General features: G+C 39.1%; 1 protein-coding gene across 1 annotated transcript in view; it reads right to left on the bottom strand.

Moving 5' to 3' along the window:
- BEGAIN (brain enriched guanylate kinase associated) overlaps nucleotides 1-22195 on the bottom strand; it is a 149997-nt gene that overhangs the window by 113331 nt on the left and 14471 nt on the right. Inside the window, exon 2 of the mRNA XM_074149429.1 lies at nucleotides 163-191. Coding sequence (XP_074005530.1) covers nucleotides 163-191 — 29 coding nt within the window. The remainder of the gene's footprint in view (nucleotides 1-162; nucleotides 192-22195) is intronic.

Genomic DNA, 22195 nt, shown 5'->3' with positions numbered 1-22195 from the left:
TTTTGTTTTGTCTCTAAAACACAGCTTCCCTTGCATTATCATGCAATCCAGTATTTTACACTGATCGTATTAAGCAAAATATTTTCCAAGAGCCTGTATCTTCCATTGTGCAACAGAACATTTCTTCTATATAATGAGATGTAAATAAACTATCTCACTTACCTTATTTTCTCCATCTCTGCCGCAGAGGCCTACAAGAAATCAAATAATAGGAGCAAGTGAATGAAAGAAAACATTCACTCTGCAGATTTATGCATAGTTAAGGCTTTCCAAATGGTTTTCGACAAGTGTCTACAAAGCGACGGTACGCGAACCCCACATCTGCATTAGCTGAAAATAACATTGACAGATGAACTGGGGAATAATGCAGCACGCTGCAGGAGCACTGTATACCCACGAGCCATGGGCAACAGAATGACTCAGTTGTAGCGCTGAGGCAGAAAATGGGGAGGGAAGGAAAAAAAAAAAGAAGCAAGCAGCAGCAAGTAACAGGTTACTGTGCCTCCTGGGTTTCGGAGGAAAAGTTGAAATACGGTGCTCCCCTCTGCTCGGTGGGCATGGCAGCAGTGCTCTGCTGGCGGGGAAACGACAGTGACTTCATCACACGTGAGTTTTGAGTTCAATTCATCATCTTTCACAGAGCCCGACAGATGGAAGGGACACAAGCTTGCCTCCTTAGTGGGAGTTTCGAGTAATCAAATTACTTTCCTCAAGTAATACACTATCTTGACAATTAGCATCTCAATACATGGAGGCTTTTCATTAACCCTTTCATTGCTACTTACCCAGGCTGTAGCTTAAAACTCCGGTAACTCCTCTGGTACCGCCGCTGCAGCCAGGCTCCCATTAACCCTTAGACAGCAGCTCAGAACTCTACAGCCCCAAATCTTTACATCCCGGCAGAGCTGTTGGTGGTCGTTTCATTAATCTGTCTGCTTGCTTTTTACCGTACAGATGCTGTAAATCCCTACTTATCTATAGCATGGAGACTCATTAATCTCTCTGACACTACTTATATCAAAAGCATAGTCTTTTTAACCCTTTGGGTTCTTTTCATCATTACCTCGCACAGATCCTTAATAGCTGCTTCCATTTCATTTTATCACACCGCTGGCACAGAATCTCATCAATCCTCCTGGTCCCGCTTTATTGTAACTAAGGAATGAGCACTCAGAGCAATCCTGCAATCGCTAGAGCCAGATAAATCCCAGCATCACAGAATCTCTTATTTATACTGAAGGCATTACCCATTAATCATGAACACTTTAAACCTTATTGATTAATGGCTAACAATCATATTTGAGTATGAAATAAATTAAAGATTAAAAATAGGCAAATGTAAATTTAATCAGTTAACCAGCAGGAAATTTGTCAAACTGCCTAATAAAACATCCCAAATGACAAATTGTTGGTTCTTCATTGGGTCACTCATCTTCCCTTCTTCTCATTTACTTTTTGATTTCCCGTTAGGTAAGTTGTTGGTCAGGCTGGTGTTTGTACGATAATTTCTGATGATATGCATTAAGGATTTTAGGCATTCACCATAAATTGGTACACAAGAAGCCAGCTGCAGGAAAAGCCCTCCTCAGCTTCCCAGTAACGGATATAATACGTGTTTACGTGGTCCCTGCATGTCTGTTGGAAGCACAGGGTTGCCCCCGTGCTTCCTTTCCCAGATTAAAAATCTAATGTAGGGACCTATAATTCTTTCTCTAATTTATTTCTATCCATTGAATCCATGCAGGAAATAGTTTAAACATTGTTCACCAGAAAACGAACCATAGGGGCGTTCTCCCTGGGCGTGGGAAGTTACTGGCAGCCTCATGGGCTTCCCAGTTTGGTTTTCTGTAGACAAACTCTCAAAAACTGCCTTACTTATCATGCTCCTGTCATTTTGGGCAGGTGGGACGGTTTTCCCCAGGGCCACTTGCTACTTCTTTACCTTGAACTGTGGCAGTCAACCATGAAGACAGAGTACTTGGAGTATCTGATTTCAGTGCTTCTATTATGTCAATATGTACAGACGTAAGGGGAAGCTGCCTTGCTTTTGCCTAGTGCTTTGAATATTGCTGTACTTACGGGTTCGGAGTGGGGGTTGTTTTGTGTGATAAAGGCGCAGGATGGAGAAGAGAAGCTGTAGGCTGGCTTTCTGGCTATACTCATCTGTGATTGCAGGTGAGTCATTGGCTGCCAATCCCGACAGGAAATTAGTAGGGAAAAAAGCACAGCAAATGCTTGACACCAAAACAAACCAGAAAACTAAACCAAGCTGCAATTAATTCCGTTTGAACTATTCACCTTTTTTTTTTTTTTTTTTTTTTTCCCATGATAGGGATTTTTTTTTAACCTCCTCACAGTAAAAGCTACTTGTTCTGTGGAACATGGCCAACTTTCCTTTGGACCATCAGGGATGTTGTCCTCTGCTTTTCCCTGACAGCCTGTGCAGCAAAGAGAGGGCTCCTCTCTGATGTGGGAGCAATGGGTTCAGCTCAGTCCTCCTCAAGGAAAATGTTCTGACCCAGGTCAGAGCCCTTTCTGGGCTGTGGCACTGCAACACTCCGTTACTTCTTTTGATGGGAATACGCTTTCAGCAAATAAATAGGAGCAGACGAAAGGACTAGAGCCCAGCTGTTTTTCAGGGAAATGTCCTAGGCTTAAGGCTAGAGAGTGAAATGAGCATACAGGAACTTGAGATGGTAAAAACAAAGATAAGAGCATCTGTAGAAATGTACCTTTCATCCCAAGCAGTTTATTTTTTCAGATAATTGTGCTCCTTAGGAAGGTCTTTTTCCTATCCTTTTCCCTCTCTTCTTCTTCTTCTTCTTCTTCTGCTTCTGCTTCTGCTTCTTCTGCTTCTTTCTTTTTTTTATTTTTTCTTCATTTCTTTTCTCCAAGAAAAGCCTTAGCATCTCAAAATTATTTCAGAAGTTGGTGGTTTTCTGAAACAACTCTGTTTTCACAAGGTGACATTTTTACTAAGGCAAAATTGCTGTTTTCTAGCCAGATCCCTGCCACTGATACAGCCTGTGGAAGTTTAGAGGCTATATCATCCTCCCACTGCTCTCCATGAAGGCTCCTATCTGAAATATCCTACTGAATTGATTTTAAAATACATTCTAAACAGCTCTGAATTGGGCACTTTTAGGACCGATCTTGTCCTGAAAGTCTTGTTGAACGTATTTCAAGCAGAAAGACTGAAGTAAATGTTGGTATGAGAATGTCCCTTATGGTATGTCATTTATAAGTTGCTACTTGCTAGTGGGTTGATTTATTTTCAAGTGCTTCTTGATGCCTGAACTGAGCAGTGTGATTGAAGCTGTGTGACTTTTTTTTTTAAAATAAAATATTTTTAATTAAGATCAGTAATTACCTTTAATTACAGAAATATCAGACGTGACTTAAATACCTTCTTTTTTTTTTTAACCATATCAATGCAGTGTCACTAAAGAATTTATTTAATCAGCCTAAAAATAACAATTTTTCCTTTTAATAAAAAGGTTGGCCTCAGTAATTCAATATCCTACATTTCCATATATGGTCTAGTACTTAAAATACAGTGACTGGTTTGAGACTGATTTTCCTTTATACAGAAGTACTTGGTGTGGCAACTTTGCCTGGAAGCACTTTCAGGCAATGCCTAAGAGTGCTGGTAGAAACTTGACTTGTTTCCAAGTATTTGAAGAAAACAAGTGTAAAACAGAACAACTGACAAGACTCTCCTTTTCTGAAAGTGCTGAGCATTTTAAAGTCCATTTTGGAGCAGGTATTCTTAGAATCTTAGTCTTAGTGGTTGGAAGGGACCTTTGAGATCATCGAGTCCAACCACATTAAAAAAAAAAAACAACCCCACAACACACAAAAACAAACAAACAAGCAAACAAAAAAACAACAACAACAACAACAACAAAAAAGCACCCACCAACTAAACCCCACACCCACAACCTCACACACAACACCCCACCACAAACCAACAATCCCGGGCACTAGAGCATGCCCTGAAGAGCCATGTCTACATGTTTCTTAAATACCCCCAGGGATGGTGACTCCACCACCTCCCTGGGCAGGCTGTTCCAGTGCTTGACCACTCTTTCAGTAAAGTAATTCTTCCTAATATCTAATCTAAACCTCCCTTGCCGCAGCTTCATACCATTAAAGGACAAATACCATATCATACCATTCAAAGGACAAATCAGTTATCTTTTTTTTTTTTTAAATCATCCTACCCCCTCCCTGCATATTCTAGATTGCAAATTGATATTCTTTGACAAAAAAGTAATTTGCTGGCTTGAATGAAAGCAGGGATGCTGTTAATGGAAACTCCAGGAAATTGTACTGTGGCTTTTTTTCCCTTTAGAATATGGTTACTGTTTCAGGCAGCATGACAACTTCTCAGTTGTTTTCAAGTTAGCAGAGCAAATGAAAAATATTGTGATCCCCTAATGATCAAATTCTTGGTTTTTTTTGTTATATGATTGGTGTCTATAGTGTTAATTATTGAACCAGAAGTTTTAAAAATAAAATATCTATCATTCTATTCAATTCACCTGGTGACTGCATTGGTAAAATACTGTGGTTATTATTTCTTTTCTTTATTGTATTATCACTTTCTGAAGGACAAGCAATCATGAGATTTCAGATCTTCCAGATGTGTAATGAATTTTCCTTGAGGTCAGTTTTCATCCTTCTGCATTTTCCCAATATATGTGTGAAAAAGGAGAAATACCCTGGAGGTGACTTTTTTTTCCTTGGAAACAGATGTTTCATTTTAGAGGGAGGGACAGGATCCAGAGTCTGGCTTAGTGCTCATTGGTCTTCCCATTGAGTTCAGTGGACTTTAGGCTGGTATGTTGGCTAGTTGCTATGAAATGTATACGAAAAGAAAGAGTAGCAGGAAATTACTACCACTCATTTAGTCTGACTGTTATGACTCTAACTTGTTTAGTACTGTGGGAGTTGCTTTTATTTCTGTGGTGAGTAGAGCTGTAAATGAGAGTTCACTCACAGCTAATGTCGTCTGGACTTCGGGCACATTTGTAACCTACCACGTTTTCAATCACAACTATTTTACTTGAGCATTTCTTTTGTGCTCGCAGTTGTACTAATGTTTTATTGATAGGAACACCTGTGGCCATTTTCCTTTTTTTAAACTATAGGGTACAAGAGTAAAAGATTTGATTTAATAAAATTTACAGACTACATAATTTGATAGGATCAGTCTTTAATTAGACTCTTAATCAATTTTTAGAGATTTCTTTGTGGAGGCTTTAAAGTACCACTCAAGTGATGCCAGAAGAAAGACTAAGATTTAATCTATAAAAACTTTAGTAGAGCTGGAGGAAGTGTCCGGCTGCATTTGATTTATCTTCATATATTGAATGTATCTAGTTGGTGTTTATAAAAAACGAATCTTTCTGTAAAAATTTTGCCTGAAATTGTCATGGAGATACAAAGAAAATTGAGTCCAGTTCTCCACAGTTACCGTTGTAATAGACAGTTTGTTCAGAAAGCACCTCCTCCAAGCATACCTCCAGACCACGGGCCATAAAACACCTCCAATATTCTCAGACCATCTGAAGGCAGTTCATATATATGGTGAAGAGGTTTAACACTGAGGGAAGAACGCAGAAGAGGTCAAGACTTACATCCTATATCCCTACAATACTAAGGAACTTGTTAGGACCATTGAACATTTTCCCCTGGCAAGAAGAACATTACACATACTAGAAACAATGGGAGAGTTTCATTAAGCTGTGGGGTTTTTACATGTCTGACCTTAGGAAAAGGATCTGTCAATCAGTTTAGACATAAGTAGCCATGAATAAGACATACCAAATCTCTCTACACCACCCAGAGTAGCACTGCACCTTCACAGCATCCCTTCCCTATCTGGGACCAACTTCTGATGCTCCTTAGGGTGAAAGAAGAAATCCTCCACAGCAAAATCAGATGTTTGGGACTAACTGCATACAACAAAGATATGGTGTAATTGGACCCAACTCAGTGAAGAAATAGATAAATTGTCTTTTTAATTCTTAGAGCAGATGACTAAGTTCAACACACAAAATTTTCACACCACATGTGAATGAGTATTTCCAGAACACTACTACTCCATCATGCAATGTCCATAAGGCTGCCGGGCTCCACCTTGAAAGAGTTAATTTTTTCTTCTCTGTGTGTTCCCAAACACTACTAAACTGATTGAAATCAGAGAGTGATTCCAACTATGTTAAACTTTGTATGACCAGTTTGATCTTGTACCGATTTTATGTTTAAAGGTTTCTACTCCCACCCTGTTTTTAAATTCCCATATGCATTTATGAAGAGATGTCTTATTTAAAAGGGAAAATGACATTATTCTTTGACTGCTCAGTCATTTCAGTATCCCTTCTCTGGATCTGTTCAAAATTAACTTAAATCTGATTTGAAAGTGGGTGATCAGAGCTGTATATCATGTACAAAACACCTTAGCAGTACCTTGTATAATAATATGAATGCTTCAATGACTCTAAAGAAAATATATCTGCAGTGCATCTTAGGCTTGTCTCAGATTTCCTGTGGTCCTGTCACAATGGAGATTCATAGCTGTTTTGCTCCATTTCTCTGCTGCTTCCAAATGACGAGCCCCACTACATAAAGTCTTTATGTGGATGGTTTTGTGTTAAATTTCATCCTGTTTCCATTATTCTGCTTATAAATAAAACAGTTCTTATATGAGCTTCCTAATTGTTGTCAAATGCTGTTATCATTTAGGCAAGCCCACTTATTGATTCGAAGTCCCTAACAAGTATATGTAACAAGATGTGTCCAAAAACTTCTTCCAAAGTTCCAATAACCTTTTCCCAATCTGACAGACTTCCTTTCTAACACGCTACTTTTTTTTAAATACAATTTTAATTCAGGTTAATAATCTTGAATTACTCTCCATTATATTGGTTTTAGGCAGTAATTCTCAGCTGAGCACTTTATGAACTGCTTCATGCAAATCTAGATAGATCATGACATGTTCCTTGAGTATGAAATTGCTCCTCTTAACAAAAAGTTACTTTTGCTAAAACTGTTGTGTTTTATACCACTTCTCTGCATCCTTGATTGCTCAGCCAGCTTGACCATGAAGCCTTTGCTCCACTTATGTTACATTTTCCCTTTACCAGTTAGAATATAACTTTTGAACCAATGCACACAGTGAAAAGCTTTGCTTCCGACCTTGCAGCTTCATGTGTCAATCAATCAGGATTTTGGGCTGGAGATTACCACAGGATTCCTGATATCACCAGGGTGAATGGGCTCAGTTTGCTCCTACCTTAATTACAGTGGTTTCTGTTAAACCTTCCTCATTCTTAATCAGATATGCTACAATTATTCCCATGTTCACTACAATTCTTATTGAAAGATGAGACAAAATATCCCTTTAATAATTGGACCACATCTAAGTTATCCTGAACTTCTGTCTGACCTTCAGCATACACTAGGTCTTCCTTTTTTTTCTTTTTCTGTCTGTATGGTTGAAGATCTCTTCAGCCCTAGTCTTGAAAAAATCCTTAGCAAGGTTGAACTTCACTGAAATTTTGGCTAAAGGAGACCGGGGAATAACCACAACAGTAATAAGATGAAAAGAAATCTTGGGCATTTTTCTCACGATAGGCCTTCAACTCCTCTGTGGCATATACTGTATGTGTGAACATGTATCAAATAACCACAAATTAAATCGCAACTATAACCTACAGGCTTCTCTTCTGCATGCTTGGGAAAACATAGCATTCTCAAGCTGTTTTATTTCCTAATATTTTAGGATCTTTGTTTTGCTTCCTTAGTTTCATTTTCACTCTGTAAAGTCTCAGAGCCAGATTCCCAACAGGGGTAAATTAGCAGAACTCCAGTGAAGTCAAGCCTTGCTGATTTATACCACTAGAGGGTCTGCTCTTAAATGGTTGTTTTGGTGAGTCAAGCTGATTTCTGTCATACCCAGTACTCTCAGCTAGCATGAAATGCCATAGTCCTTCTCAAAAAGCAGTCCCAAAAGAACCCCCACCTCTTCTCTATATCGCTTGGCAAACCATCCAGTGAAACCTGAACAAAGATTATCAAAACCAGGAGGCTTCCTGCCTTAAAATGACAGCTAAGCCTCCACTTGAAATCTTCAGTATGCTTTTTCTCAATCAGATGATTTGAACCTGTGTATGTAATTAATGTGATTAAAGTGCTTATTTGTATTAAAATAGCCCTTGTAGCCATCAGCAAAGATGAGGATCCATGGTGTTAGGAGCTGTGCAAACTCCTCATACAAAGACAAAAGGCTTTTCCAGACAATCTAACCAGCTAAAACAGAGACAGATACGTGCAGTATTTTTGTTTCTTTTATAATGCAGAGACACAGCAGCACTTTTGTCTTCTGAGAATGGATCAATGAACTATGGGGGTTTTTTTACCATTGTTCAGCATCATACAATGCCACAGAATTACAAAAGGTTAAAATAGTGAGGTAAAGCCACACTGCTTGTCCAAATGACCCTCTACACACTTCACTTCCAGCTAGCTTGACTCCAGTGTGACCCCACCAGCTACAGTATAACTGTAAATATTGTGAGTGGAGACTGAGAAGCCAGAGGAACATGCAACCTAATTGACTAACTGGAGTCTGCGTCTCTTAAACTAATACGTGGCACTACTGAGTGCGCATTGCCAGTATACTTATGTGGGTGTTTATATTACAGACATTGGTAACTGTAATTACAGGCATTACATTAAAGTATTTAGCCACAGCAGTTGCCATTTAAAAAGTCCCTGTTTGTCAACAGATAATATAAAGTGATATCTGAGACAGTCAGGAGTAACTGCAATATCCTGGAGCATTGACTCCTGACTTGTTAAGGGCGGCCGTGTACTGAGTGGGACCAAAGCCTGGCTTGTCATGAGCCAGGGTGGCATATGAATTCTAACATAGCTGATCCTATGCATTTCTGTGTTTGCATCTTTATATCTCTACATATGTCTCTACATACCAGAGATGTTTTTTTTCGTGAATGTTGGTGATGGGAAGTGGGAGCGAGAGATGAGAGGGGGAGCAGAACTGTAAAATTCCCACGTCCTACACTCATAAAGCTCTGTTTGTTACAAAATATGAATTTTCTTCTCTAAATACATCTGCATCTATCTAGGTGATAGGAGTAATCACCTGCGGTCCTGTTAAACAAAGCTTCACCTTTTATTCTTCTTATTGTGGTTACTAGCTTTGTGCCCTGTTCTCAGCACCACACCTAAAGGAATGGTTCAGAGGAAGGCAACCAGAATACTAAGAGAGAGAGAAAACTCATTCTAGCAAAAACAAGACTGAAATAAGTAAAAATAATTGTCTTCAAGCAGGGAAGACATAGATGTAAAGAGAAAGGAAATCAACCATTTTCCAGGTTCAGTCGATTGAGTAGTAAATAATGGGTTCAAAGCCAAAAGATTTAGGGGAAATGTTAAGGGGAATATTTTAATCACAGGGATAGTTATGTACTGAGGAGATTTCCCATAATTGCTGTGGGATGTCCTATAAAGTTTGGAAGGATTTACATACAACTTTCCTGCCTTAGAGCAGGAGGAGAGACTAGACACCTTTCACGGTCCTTTCTGACTCTTTTGACTATGACTTCTCCCCCACAAAGAAAGGCCAACATAAAGCAGTGCGGACATTTCTACCAATGTAGAACAAACAGAATTTGCTCTCTGCTTTACTGCCTTCAACATAAGTCAGTTCCTAAGGCACCATTGCTTCCCTGGGACCCAAGCCCTGGGGAGCTGACCGAGTCTCCTAAAAATAGGACACTTGTCTTTATGCTCTTTTTTTCACTTATGAACTTGTCTGTGGACAGGGAAGAGTAAAATAAATAAGGTGCAGTGATATACCCAGACAATGTCATAGACACTTCCTTGAAAAGAAAGCCAAACTTCAAAGCTTTCACTTCTCCTGTCACACAGCACTGGTGGAAAACAATATCTGTTTATTGATTCACCTTATTTTTTAATCCCATTTCCAACCAACGTGTGTGGTGCTTCAAAGTCATACCGGTGGGGCTCTATCTATTTCTGGAACTAAGGTTATTCCAGTGAATAAAAAAGCCATGGCCTATGATAGATCATTTGGATTTGTGCCTATAATTGTTTAAGAAGAGAACTTTACTTAAGCAATAAAAGAATGAGGCCAGATAATAATATTAAGGAGATCTTTGATCTTCCTCCTTCAAACCAGCCTCTCTCTTCACCAAAGGAATAGGATCTTTCTAATAATATTATGGATGAGATAAAAAAAAAATCTCCCCAACTCACAGCAGACTAGAAGGGAATTAGGGTGTTACTTGAATCAAAGTAACTGGTTCTAGTCACCACTTTGGCCAGGAAAATCCAAGTATGGGGAAGAAAAGAGGAGATGATATTCCTAGAAGTGCTGTTGGTTGATGCTGATTTCTTTTTACCACAAGACACCAGTGCAAAGCCTACTCTGTACATTTGAGCTCTCAGTGGTAGGGTACATGCAAAATATGCATTTGTAAAACAGTCTTAAAAAGTTGTATGCTTCAGTCCTTTACTGTTAAAGTTGTAAACTGTCTTCTGCTATCTACCTGGAGGTCAAGAGATGATGAGGGACCATTCATTATATATTCACAATGTATGACATAGAATCATAGAATCATAGAAAGGTTAGAGTTGGAAGGGACCTTAAAAATCCTCTAGTTCCAATCCCCCTGCCATGGGCAGTGATACCTCCTACCAGACCAGGTTGCTCAAAGCCCCATTCAGCCTGGCCTTGAACATCTCCAGGGATGAGGCATCAACAGCTTCTCTGGGCAACGTGTTCCAGTGCTTCACCACCCTCACAGTAAAGAATTTCTTCCTGATATCTAAGTCTACTCTCTTTCAGTTTAAAACCATTGACCATCATCCTTTCCCTACACTCCCTGATAAAGAGTCCCTCCCCATCTTTCCTGTGGGCCTTGAGCCCCCTTTAAGTACTGGAAGGCTGCTATAGGTTCTCCTGGGAGCCTTCTCTTCTCCAGGCTGAACAACCCCAACTCTCTTGGCCTGTCTTCAGAGGAGAGGTGCTCCAGCCCTCTGATCATCTCTGTGGTCCTCCTTTGTACCTGCTCCAACAGGTCCATGACCTTCTTTTGTTGGAGGCCCCAGAGCTGGACAGAGTACTCCAGGTGGGGTTTCACCATAGTGGAATAGAGGGTCACTGCCCTTGACCTGCTGGCCACGTTTATATCTATATAACATGCAGATACATTTATATGGATAACTCACTGAGAGCCTCAAGATGGTGAATATTAATTACCATCAAGTTAATCTGTGAGATAAGATAGGTTTGGAGAGGTACCTATTTTACAGAGAGCTTGATTTCCTTAAGGGAGTCCCAAGGTCAGACGATGATGTTAAAAGGTAGAAGAGACTTGAACCTTATAATTCCAAGACTTCAGCTAATTTGTGAACCACTTAATCTACCTCTTTCTTCACTTCTTTTTAGGCAGGGTAAGAAAGTAAGAAAAGCTCCTTTTGCTTGCCCCTATCTGCACTCCTGCATAAGAGCCAGCCAGATTCTCACTCCACTATTGTCTAGTAAAAAAGGTAAAATATTTCCTAAGCTGCAGTGATTTTGGTTTCTGCAAAGCCACAGTGTTACTGGTCTCTGTCAGCATTGTTGAGTCCACTTGTGTAATTGTAATAATTTTAAGCATAAGGGGACTTCTCTGCTGGACTTGGATGGTGTCTTAATTGCTACAGGGTCATAAGAGGTCTCTTCTTTTTATATTCACCATGTTGTGCATTAGCATTCTTCTCAGGGGTTCTTTTCTGCGAGTTTAAAGAAGTCTGTTCTTACTCCTACACAAAACGTGGAATTGTTAGGCTTTACTGTGGAGACATTAAATCAGACTCTGGAGATTCCTGTGTTGAAAAGGAAGCTGTATTGTGAAAATTACATCTGGCTTTTGCACGTGTCATATTTCACAGGAGCATTGAGCCCATATTATCTAGTGGCTTTGCTTGCAGTCTTTCTTCACGCAGTGCTATTTTTAGATTTTCATCCTGTTCGAATTCAATAGTCTAGTTGTCAAGGCAAGCAAGAGAAGATAGCTAAGGTTGAATTTGTCAATGATTCAGCCATGTTTGTTGTTACTATTACTATATAATCTTGCCGTAGTGGGGGACAAATACCACATTCAGGACATATAATTGCATGGAACTGTCAGGTTTTAGATTGAAATTATAAAGTGCTTAAATATAATTATAAAACAGGTTTGAATCATTACAAAATAAGAAGGTTATCAAGACTCTGAGCAAAGTTGTATTTTTCCTGAAAGGAATGGCAGTGCTCCACACTTTGGCTTCAGCTAGGATTTTGCCCTTTTTCCTTCTCCCCTGCCCTGTATGTCTCCATGGGCGCTTTCTTTCATATATCTTTACTGTCACATAAAGGAGAAAAGAGTTTGGCTGTGGTGTTAGATGGTGGTGTTAGTGAAGGATCAGATCAGAACATTATTCTATCCTGGTGCATGATAAGAAACGAGGATATTTGCAGTTAAAGAGAATCAGGCTCAAAATCCATGAAAAGGCTGACTCCAGTGGGCTACAGACCAAGGTTTAATACTGTGACATTACACTGAGCAACTGAAAAGCTATGAATGAGAAAATAGACATAATTCTTCGTAGGTGAATATCTTTGTAATGTATATCTACTTAAACAGTACTAAAGGCAATGATCCAGCAAAGCAAAACCCTTATGCAGCTCTGATCACAAGTGTAATTTCACTGAAAATAGTCTGCTCTTGTGCTTAGCGTAGCTCTTGGGTCAAAATGAATACAGAATTTTAAAGATCACCAAATTATAACCCTCAGTGATTTCCAAGATCCTTACTGTGCCCTCTCAGACATTGTAACAAAATCACTCTGATTTAGAAGATACGGGATATTCCCTTTAATGAAGTTAAAATTAGGCACACTCCTAAAACTCCACAACAGCATCCCTGATGCTGGGTGGATGTATCCTGAGATATTTAGGTGCTGGGGTGAAAAATACACTTGCTGTTTCTGTAGCTGTCAGCTGGGAGACCCCAAAGGTGGACGGAGCTGCAGGTGGTGCTGGTTTGAGGTTTCTCAGGGTGCAGACTGTGTGCGTGTACGGGAATGGAGATGGCAGGCCTGGGGATGACAAAACTCTCTCTGAACTGTCTTAAATGAGCTCAACACTTTCTATGCTGGCTGAAACCTGCCAGCGCACTGAAACTAAGTTTCTAGATATCAGACACCCTAGGTATTATTGATTAAAGAAGGATGTAAGGATGGCATATTATAGATGCAAAGTAAAATACCTACTTAGAGAAATCCCACAACTCTTAAATTTTCCTGTTCTACAAATTTAAGATTAAATCACAAATTTTAAACAATAAGCCACAAACTTCAGTTGTTTGAGTGCTGTCTGGCAGGGAAACCTGACTATTGCCAGTTTGCTCTTTGCAGTGTGGAAGATTTGCAGGACTGAACTACCAGTCTCCTAGCAACCACAGATCCTCTAAGAATCTTCTCTTTGATAGTCCCTAAAATATGTTAATGCCACTAGATATTGCAAAATAAAACACTGGGGCCCACACCTAATGAAATAAGGAATTTTGATGTCTATCTTCAGTCCAGAATAACAATGCACTAGTCTGTAACTGTAGCACAGTTCTGACAGTGACTCAACCCAGTTTGGGTTGCTAACCATTTTTGTTTTGTTTAATTAGATTCTCATTACTAAATCCCAATAGTGCAAAAGCTTATACACATAACTGTGTGCACGAGTAGTCCCAGTGAACTTCATGTGACTATTTATGTGTTTAATTACTTGCTGGACTAAAGATTTACTGTCTAAATTTTAGCAGACAATATTTTAAAGGTACTGCTTCTCTCTCTTCCCCTGGTTATCTACACGCATCTTATTAGAAGATTATTCTCTGACAATCTGTTATACTTATGCTGAGAAATAGAGAATTTAAATCTTGAAAGCAAAGTTCAAAGCTCACATCCTCGTGGGAGATTTTGATTCAGCAATTATGTTGTCCTCAGAGCATCCCCAGAGTGCCTCACCCCTCCAAAATGCAGTAAATCTTTCAGGGTGCAGCCCTGAGAGCAGGAGGGAAAGAAAAAAGGAGCAAGCGTGTTAATCAATTCAAATACCTACTACGAGGGACAGCTGCAGTGGTGTGCCAAGAGACATCAAAAGGGCTACACGAATGTAAGCCAGCCCAGGATGCAAGATTGTGCATTTAATGTAGAATCCCAAAGGATATATTCAGGCTGCTGCATTGCTATTTTTAATGAATGAAGCAGGAGGGACCATAGTGCCACACGGAACTTGGTGGAAGGGACTGATATTCTAGATTTCTGAAGAATAAGGAGGAGAGTTCACAAATGTTTTTTTGAAAGGATTTTTCCCCCTGAACTGTGGCTTTCTGAAGAGACAAAAGAGTTCAAAGAGAACAAACTGTATGAAATAGGTCCTCAGGAATCTTGGAATTAGCAAAAATGGATCTTCCCATATGGAGCTGTGCTATAAAGAACCCATGTATGCTAAGTCTCTTTAGGGCAGTTGTGGTGATTACACAAAGGGTAGCATTTCTCATCCATTTCTACTAATAATTTTTAAGTGCCATAGAATCTCATTAGTTTGGTCTTTATTGCATTCATTATAGAGGCTTCACCAAGAAGAAAAAGCCTTGCCCTTATTGTTTTTATAGGCAAAAGACAACTGACCATTCTGCGTCAGAATATCCGATTGGTTTCTTTCAGAATGAAAAAAGAGATAATAGAACAGAAGTGAGGCATATGAAAGGCAGTGTCGTGTCTGTCTCCTCCAGAGCAGCCCTGCCCGAGCTCTCAAGTGCAAGAAGGAAGGGAACTTTCCTTCTATTTAAAGCACTTCTATTTGTAGCATATTGAAAAGAGCTGCCATTAATTTCTATGCGTGTAATCAGTAAGCAAAGCTACAGTAAAGTGGAGGGGGATCCTCCAGGTAATGAAGTCCTCTGTAATTGAGGACTATGGCCTTTTCAGAATAATTATAAACAGGTACTTCTAGATCTTCCAGATTTCTGAAACTGCTAAGCAATGTTGCAGACATCTGATTGTGTGCTTGTATGGAGCTCTGACATTCAATAACTTTTTAGAAGTTACTGCAAAGGCAAGGAAATTTCTTTCTGTGAGTTCTCTGGCATGTGCTGTCAGTGGACACAGACAGCTGATTACTGCAATGGTCTAAAAGGAAAGCTTTTTACAAACTGGATTTATCAGTGAAAAATCAAGAACATAAACAGGCCTAAAACGGTTCTCTATTTTTACCCCATGGCTTAACTAGCAAAAAATTATGATGGAATTTCATGACTGGAAGCAAGTATCTTTTTTCTCTATTCAACAAGATTATTTCTTTCTTATTGCCCACATCATTATTCAGCACAACAGTAAAACTTGTCCCCACATCAGGGATACAGACTGTCCTCCTTTGTGACCCCAAAACATTTCCGAGCCATAGACCATATGTGAAGCAGTGCTATTGATGAAGGTCAGTCAGTCTTCTGTTCACATCCCAGGTGGCTGCCACTGAGACAAGAAAAAGGGACTGAAACATAAGGAGAGCCTACCAAAAGGCTATAGAGAAGAGAAGAATGGGGAGGTATCAAATAATGACAGCCTACACCTGCAAACGTCATGCTGTACTGATAAAATTTAGAAGTATTATTGCCTTAATAATGCGTTCTCCAGTGCTTTGCTAGGCTAATGGTTTTCTGATGAATACCTGGCAAAGAGAGGTGGGGAACAGAGAGGTTCTGGCCTTTCCCAAGCTGCAGAACGTTACAGAACTGCTCTCTTTCACCAGAGGTCAATAGAAAGTCAGTGGACTCTGAGTGCCGGTAGAAGAAGTGTATATAATACAGGCCAGAAAAGGTTCTCCCTTGCCAAGTGGCAATGAAAGAGACAGAGCAGGCCACATCAAAGGGACTTCAGCCAGAGTGTCCTTATTAAATACTCCGAAAGAGCTTCTGGGGAGATAACAAATAGAGAGAGAGTGAGAGTCAAAGGGAATTTCCTCCACTGCCATCAGAACTGCTGTTTTGAGAGTGGGTTTTTTTAGATGTTATTATTTCAAAGGGGCTGGGCATCTTTAGAACTGTGTTATGTCCATCACTCCTAGGAGAATGGCAGGTTCGGGCATCAGGAAGACAAGTGAACAAGGACAGTCACTTGCAGAGACTCAAGAATATTGCACTGGTTTGGAGAAACAAGGAATATCTGAGTGGGACCCTAATAAATTAATGAGCAATGCTCTATAAATAGTGTCACCACATGCTAGCTTTTCAGTCAAGGTTAAATGAAGACATAGTGACTTTCTTTTAAGAGGTCAGCTAAAAAGGGAGCTACTGTTTCAAACAGCAAGGGGATGTTAACAACCTGGGTTCAATTCCTTCAACTGGAGCACCTCTCCTATCAGGACAGGCTGAGAGAGTTGGGGTTATTCAGCCTGGAGAAGAGAAGGCTCTGGAGAGACCTTTTTGTGGCCTTTCGGAATTTAAGGGGGCCTACAGGAAAGATGAGGACAGACTTTTTGGCACGGCCTGTTGCAATAGGACAAGGGGTAATGGCTTTAAACTAAAAGAGGGAAAATTTAGACTAGGTATAAGGAAGACTTTATTTACACTGAGGGTAGTGAAACACTGGAAGAGGCTGCTCAGAGAGGTGGTTGATGCCCCATCCCTGGAAACATTCAAGGTCAGGTTGGGTGGGGCTCTGAGCAACCTGTTCTAGTTGAAGATGTCGCTGCTCATTGCAGGGGGGGTTGGACTAGATGACCTTTCAAGGTCCCTTCCAACCCAAACTATTTTATGATTCTGTGATCTACTGGTCATTTCCTTTGTGACATTCAGTGAGCCTCTTGAACCCTACTATTGCAAAAATAGCTAACTGTACTCACATGTGGATATTTCGGGTTTAAACCCCCATCTGTCCTATAGCTTACAGCATACCTGCACTACAAATATTACAATTCATGCAATGAAAATTGCAATCCTAATCCGATTTCAGTTAGGAGGGCTGTATTATTACTGTACTGATTTGATGAAAAAGGCAAGGAAAATACAACTGATAAAGATTCAACTTGTATAAGCTCTATACACTGAAATATATTTAGTATCTGTTAAAGGTTTTGTTTTCTATTTAAACTGAATTTTTCTATCAAAGAGGGAAGACCTTGCTGTGGTTCAATACTCCATTTCATCTAGCTTCCCAAATCTTGCTTTTCAACTCATTCTTTCTGTGACAATGAGACTATTCAGGAGATGGATTTGTGTCTTAGTGTCTCAGTACTGATACCTGTAAAACAAAGGCTGTAAACAGCGCTTCCTAATATCACAAATATGCAGAGAGAAGAAAAGAACCAAGGACTGTGAAATCTTCAGAGACAAAAGGAGCTGGATTCAGTAAAAGAATAACAGGCAGTCTCATATCTGTAAAACACTTATGCCTGTCTATGGCAAGGAAATGGGGCATTAAATTGGATATAAATTAAACTGAAGGCACATTTATATTGGTAGTGATCTTTGGTGTGACAATACAGTTGTGAATATCAAGCAGTGAAATAATTGCTCTTGTGCAGAAATAAACAAAGGGAGGCTATGCATTTGCCAAATGCTTTGGAGCAAAGTAGATGGGATTTTAGTGCTGAAAATCTGCTTGAGAAATTAATCAGCCTGATAAACTGGGGACAGGCAGATCGCTAAACAGTAAAGCATATAAGCAACTACAAAGTATGTAAGGGTATTTTCTTAAAATAGCTTTCCGGATGTCCAAAAAAGAAGGAGTCACGGTGAGAATCTGAACCTCAAGGTAGAGTATTATCATCTCATAGAACTGTACATTTCTTCTTTGAACAGTGTAAACATGAGACATCGAGGGAAGAGAACCAGGGAAAGAAGCATTGTCACCAGTGTGGCAGAATAAAGAATCCATTGAACCAAAAAATTAATATGAAGTATAAAACGAAAAGGACTGAGATAACTAACTAAAATATGTATAGGCTTAAAAAGGACAATTAGCTGGACAGTGTGCTGGGCCATCTTGTCTAGACCATGCTTTTGCCAAGAAAGGCTGGCCCAGATGATCCTTGAGGTCCCTTCTAACCTGGTATTCTATGATTCTATGACATGTCTAGAAAACGTAGGAGTAAATGGAAACTAAAAGGCTCAGCAGTAAAAATAGAAATTTTAGTATATAATATTAATATATATGTATAATTCTAGCCAACATGCCAGGAGCATTTTTTTCATATACACTGTAGGAAAGTGCCAGAGCCAGCTGGAGAAACCTCATCCTCTGATGTCCTTTTTCAACTGGGAAAGGATCTAAATTTATAGACTGAAATTCTGGCTCTATTGATCTGTCTGTGATTTTTGCTATTTGATTCGACTGTTTCCAGAGTTTCACCCAACAGGCATATTCCTCTGGGGTAGAAAATTCACTTTAACTTCCAACTTGATATTAGTATTTATCAGGGAGAGGATGACACCACTCTTCTCTCTCTTAAACCAAAGGGGATAGCAAGGCTTTGCCTGAAAGCATGTACTTCAGCCATCTCTAGAAAGGGCTGTCAGGGTCATCTCCTCTTTAGGCTGCAGGGAGGTCGGTCTAACAGCCTGGCTATGACTGTGGAGCCAAATGAACCCTCAGAAAGAAATATTTCACACTGTCAGGTCACTCTTTCAAATAGCAAAGGTGGTTTTTTTTTCTCTTTAGAGCAGTAACTGACACATATGAAATGAGCTAGTCGAGTTTTATAGGGAGAATTAATACATTTTATTACACCAGTTGGTACATTCTGAGAAGCAAACAGAAAAGTCATGATGTTCCTGAAACTTTATTAGAAAGAAACAAAGGTTTAAACACATGAAGAGGCTTTGTTGTTGTTGTTTTCTTCCGTCAGATGTATCACTTGGCCCAATAGAACTTTTCTTAGCCTGCAAACATTGCCTGTTTATATCGTCACATTTTCAGAGCTGGAATAGATCTGCAAAAATATGTAGTATGGATATTGTGTATACTTCCAGATTTGGCTACTGCTGCATAGGGTTGTCTTCAGCTTGGTGTTGTCCTAAACACTCCTCTCTCTCCTAATCTTCCACATCATTGGTCTCCAGAGGAGCATTTTAGAATTTATGGCTCCTGGTATCACAGCATCTAAACTAAAGGTCTTATCCCTAATGTTTCACAAGAAAAAGTACAAAGTGACATAGTGAGCGATTATGGAATAACCCGTAAGTAGGAACTAACTTCCTAACTCCTGCCAGGTAGGGTTTATACCTTGCTGCCTGAGGATTTATATACCTTCAGATAAATGTCTAACTTTACTCTGATTCCTATTGATCTTTTAGACCTGCAGATTTTTTTTGTGACAATGAGCTCCATATGCAACTTACTCTGTTTAAAAATCACTTCTTTTGATCAGTTTTGAATTTATTGCCTTTCTGTGTCTTTTGAGTCTTTCATTCTTGCATTATGAAGGTAGAAACTGGAGCACCTGGCAATCATTTTTCTATCCATGGTTTTGTATATGTTTCTCCTAAATTTACTCCACTCTTTTTGCTCTCTCTTCCTAAAGAAGTCTTTTAAGTACTTTTAGTTCCTCTTTCCTGAAAAGTTTCTGTTTTGCCAACTTGGTGTTGGCAAGATGAAGATCAGAAATTTTTTCAGTACTCTAGACCAGAGTTATATAGTCACAAAAATTATAATTTTTTTTTCTACCTACTTTTTTGACTAAAGCAGTGTTCAGCAAATCTTCCTAATGGGTTTTCCCTGAGGGTATTTTGTTCTGCTTCTGTCTTTTCCCCAAAATAAATTTAGACTTCTTGCCACCAAGCACACTTGGACTTGTCAGTACTGAATTTTGCCTTCCCTTGTGCTATACCTTCATCCAGTTCTGTTAGTTCTCCTTGACATGTATCATCTCTTGATTTTCCTGAATAAGTTTGTGCTTTATTTAAGGTTTTTTTCCTTCACTCTTTATCTGCTTTTTCTACATATATCACTAAAGTATGACTCACCAGTCACTGTGGTAACTATTATTAACCTTTACCTTTTATTAGCCTTTTGGACCACTTAGTCTTACAATTTCTTTTTCTCAGTTTGTTTTGAATGACAACAAAACTTTACTTCTCTCTCACTCCTTTCTGACTTCTTGATTTAACTAATAGGAGCTCACTTTCTCTACTGAGCTCCCCAGGACCTAGCAAATGTATCATATACGATCTTCTGGAATGACTTGGAGAACGCTAACTTTAAGAAACCTTTCAGAAGGAAGTGTTGGAGAATTACACATCAGTCAACCTTGCCCCTGAGCCTGGAATGACCATGGAGCATACCCTCTTTGAATCCATTTCCATGCACGTGAATTTCTTCTGGTGCGGCAAAATTCTCCGCTCTCTCTTCTATGCCACCCTTGATATTTTGTCAATCTTTCTAACATTGCTCTTGTCTATTCTGTGTGCAGAAGCAAAGATACCTCTTTAACATTCTTATCCCTCTAGTTTTAAATCCGAGGTTATGTTATCTTGTTTTCAGATATATACTCAGAGCTCCTTGACCTTCAAGAGAGTCTTCTAGTCTAAAAGCATGAACTTTCTTTCTTACATCTAGATATATAATTTTATCAATGACTATATTAATGTTCTTTCAAAAAATTAAAAGTGAGATCACTTTGTTTGCTCTGATCTCATCATTATTTACCGCACTGTGAATGTTTGCATTATCCATAAATTAATCATAATTTAAAAAGTTTTCCTTGCAATCACCAATGAAAAGGCCTAATATTGTTAGGCTTGATTTCTGAGATTCTTGTAAGGTGATTTGCTTTGAAACAACCTTTTAGAGAGCTGTTAGTCAGTTTTTATTCACTGAAAAACTGTTTTATTGCTATTGTACAGCTCTGTACATTTTTTAAGGAAGGCATCATGTCATATTAAATCAAATATCTTTAAAAGACTGTTATAGCCGCTCTTTTAAACTCATCAGTCCTTTGGGGAATGTTGGCCAGAGTGTGAAGCTGACATTGTCTATAGGGATAGTTTAATTCTTTCCTTCCAACCTGCTGTGATTATGTAGGACTCAGACTGAGAAATCGGTTACTTCAATTACTTAGCAGAATAAATGGAGACTCAGGCTCTGTGAGGACTATGCACTCCTTTTGGGGGTGTCCTTTGGTCCTGGCTCTTGTCTGTTTAGATTGGGGATCTGACTGAAGCACACTATTCCTTCCTTCTGGAATGGGCAGCTGGATTTTCCTCCCATAAAAAGCAATGGACAATGGTAGGAGAGAGAGTGCAATCTGAAGTCTCATGTGGCATAGAATCAGGATTATTTGGGACTTGTATGTGGGCAGAGAAGCATGGGAATTTGCCTGAAATTAACATCAGGCAAAAGAAGACATAAATTCTTCTACTTAAGTATGTGGCTAATTCAGAAGGAAGAGCAGGTTGGGGGAGTAAATGCAAAAATAAATAATGGAAATGTGTTACCAGATAAACAGCCTGAAGGCAAGACACCATTAAGGAAGAACTACTGAAATTCCTATTCAGAATTCTTGAGAAAGTTATGCCAATTTAAAATAAAAAGGTATTTTTAAAGTACAAACAAGGTAAAAAAAGGCCTGTTCATAAAAGAAAGAGACCTTTTCCCAAAAGAGCCAAAAGGTATGGAAGAATGACTTTTTAAAAAAAAAAAAAAAAAAAGAATTATAAGAAAAGATGCAGCAAGATTTTTTTGGAACATATTTTAAACCAGCTATTCCAAAAGATTACGAGTCAATTCAAATTAATAACTTATGTAGATAGAGTTTTAAATGAGCTGTTGCTTTGAAGACATTCTTACCTTTATACTAAGTAGTTTAGTTCAATAAATGATCAAATATAAGGCTGTGAAGTTCTGAACATTTATCAAAATGTTTCAAATCGTGCTGGGTAAACTATTAATAACCAAAGTCATAGGAGCAAGCTATTTTTAACCAAAGGGAATTCTTAACATTCGTTATCATCAGAAATTAGAGCATCTAATTCTTGGTGAAATTATGCAAATCATGTTGTCTACAAAGGTTGTTAGCAGTGCCAGGTTTTCACCCATGGCTCCAGAATGGAAAAGCTACCTC

Source organism: Numenius arquata, chromosome 6 (assembly GCF_964106895.1).
Source record: "Numenius arquata chromosome 6, bNumArq3.hap1.1, whole genome shotgun sequence".
NCBI lineage: Eukaryota > Metazoa > Chordata > Aves > Charadriiformes > Scolopacidae > Numenius > Numenius arquata.
This window is presented reverse-complemented; position numbering and strand designations above follow the sequence as displayed.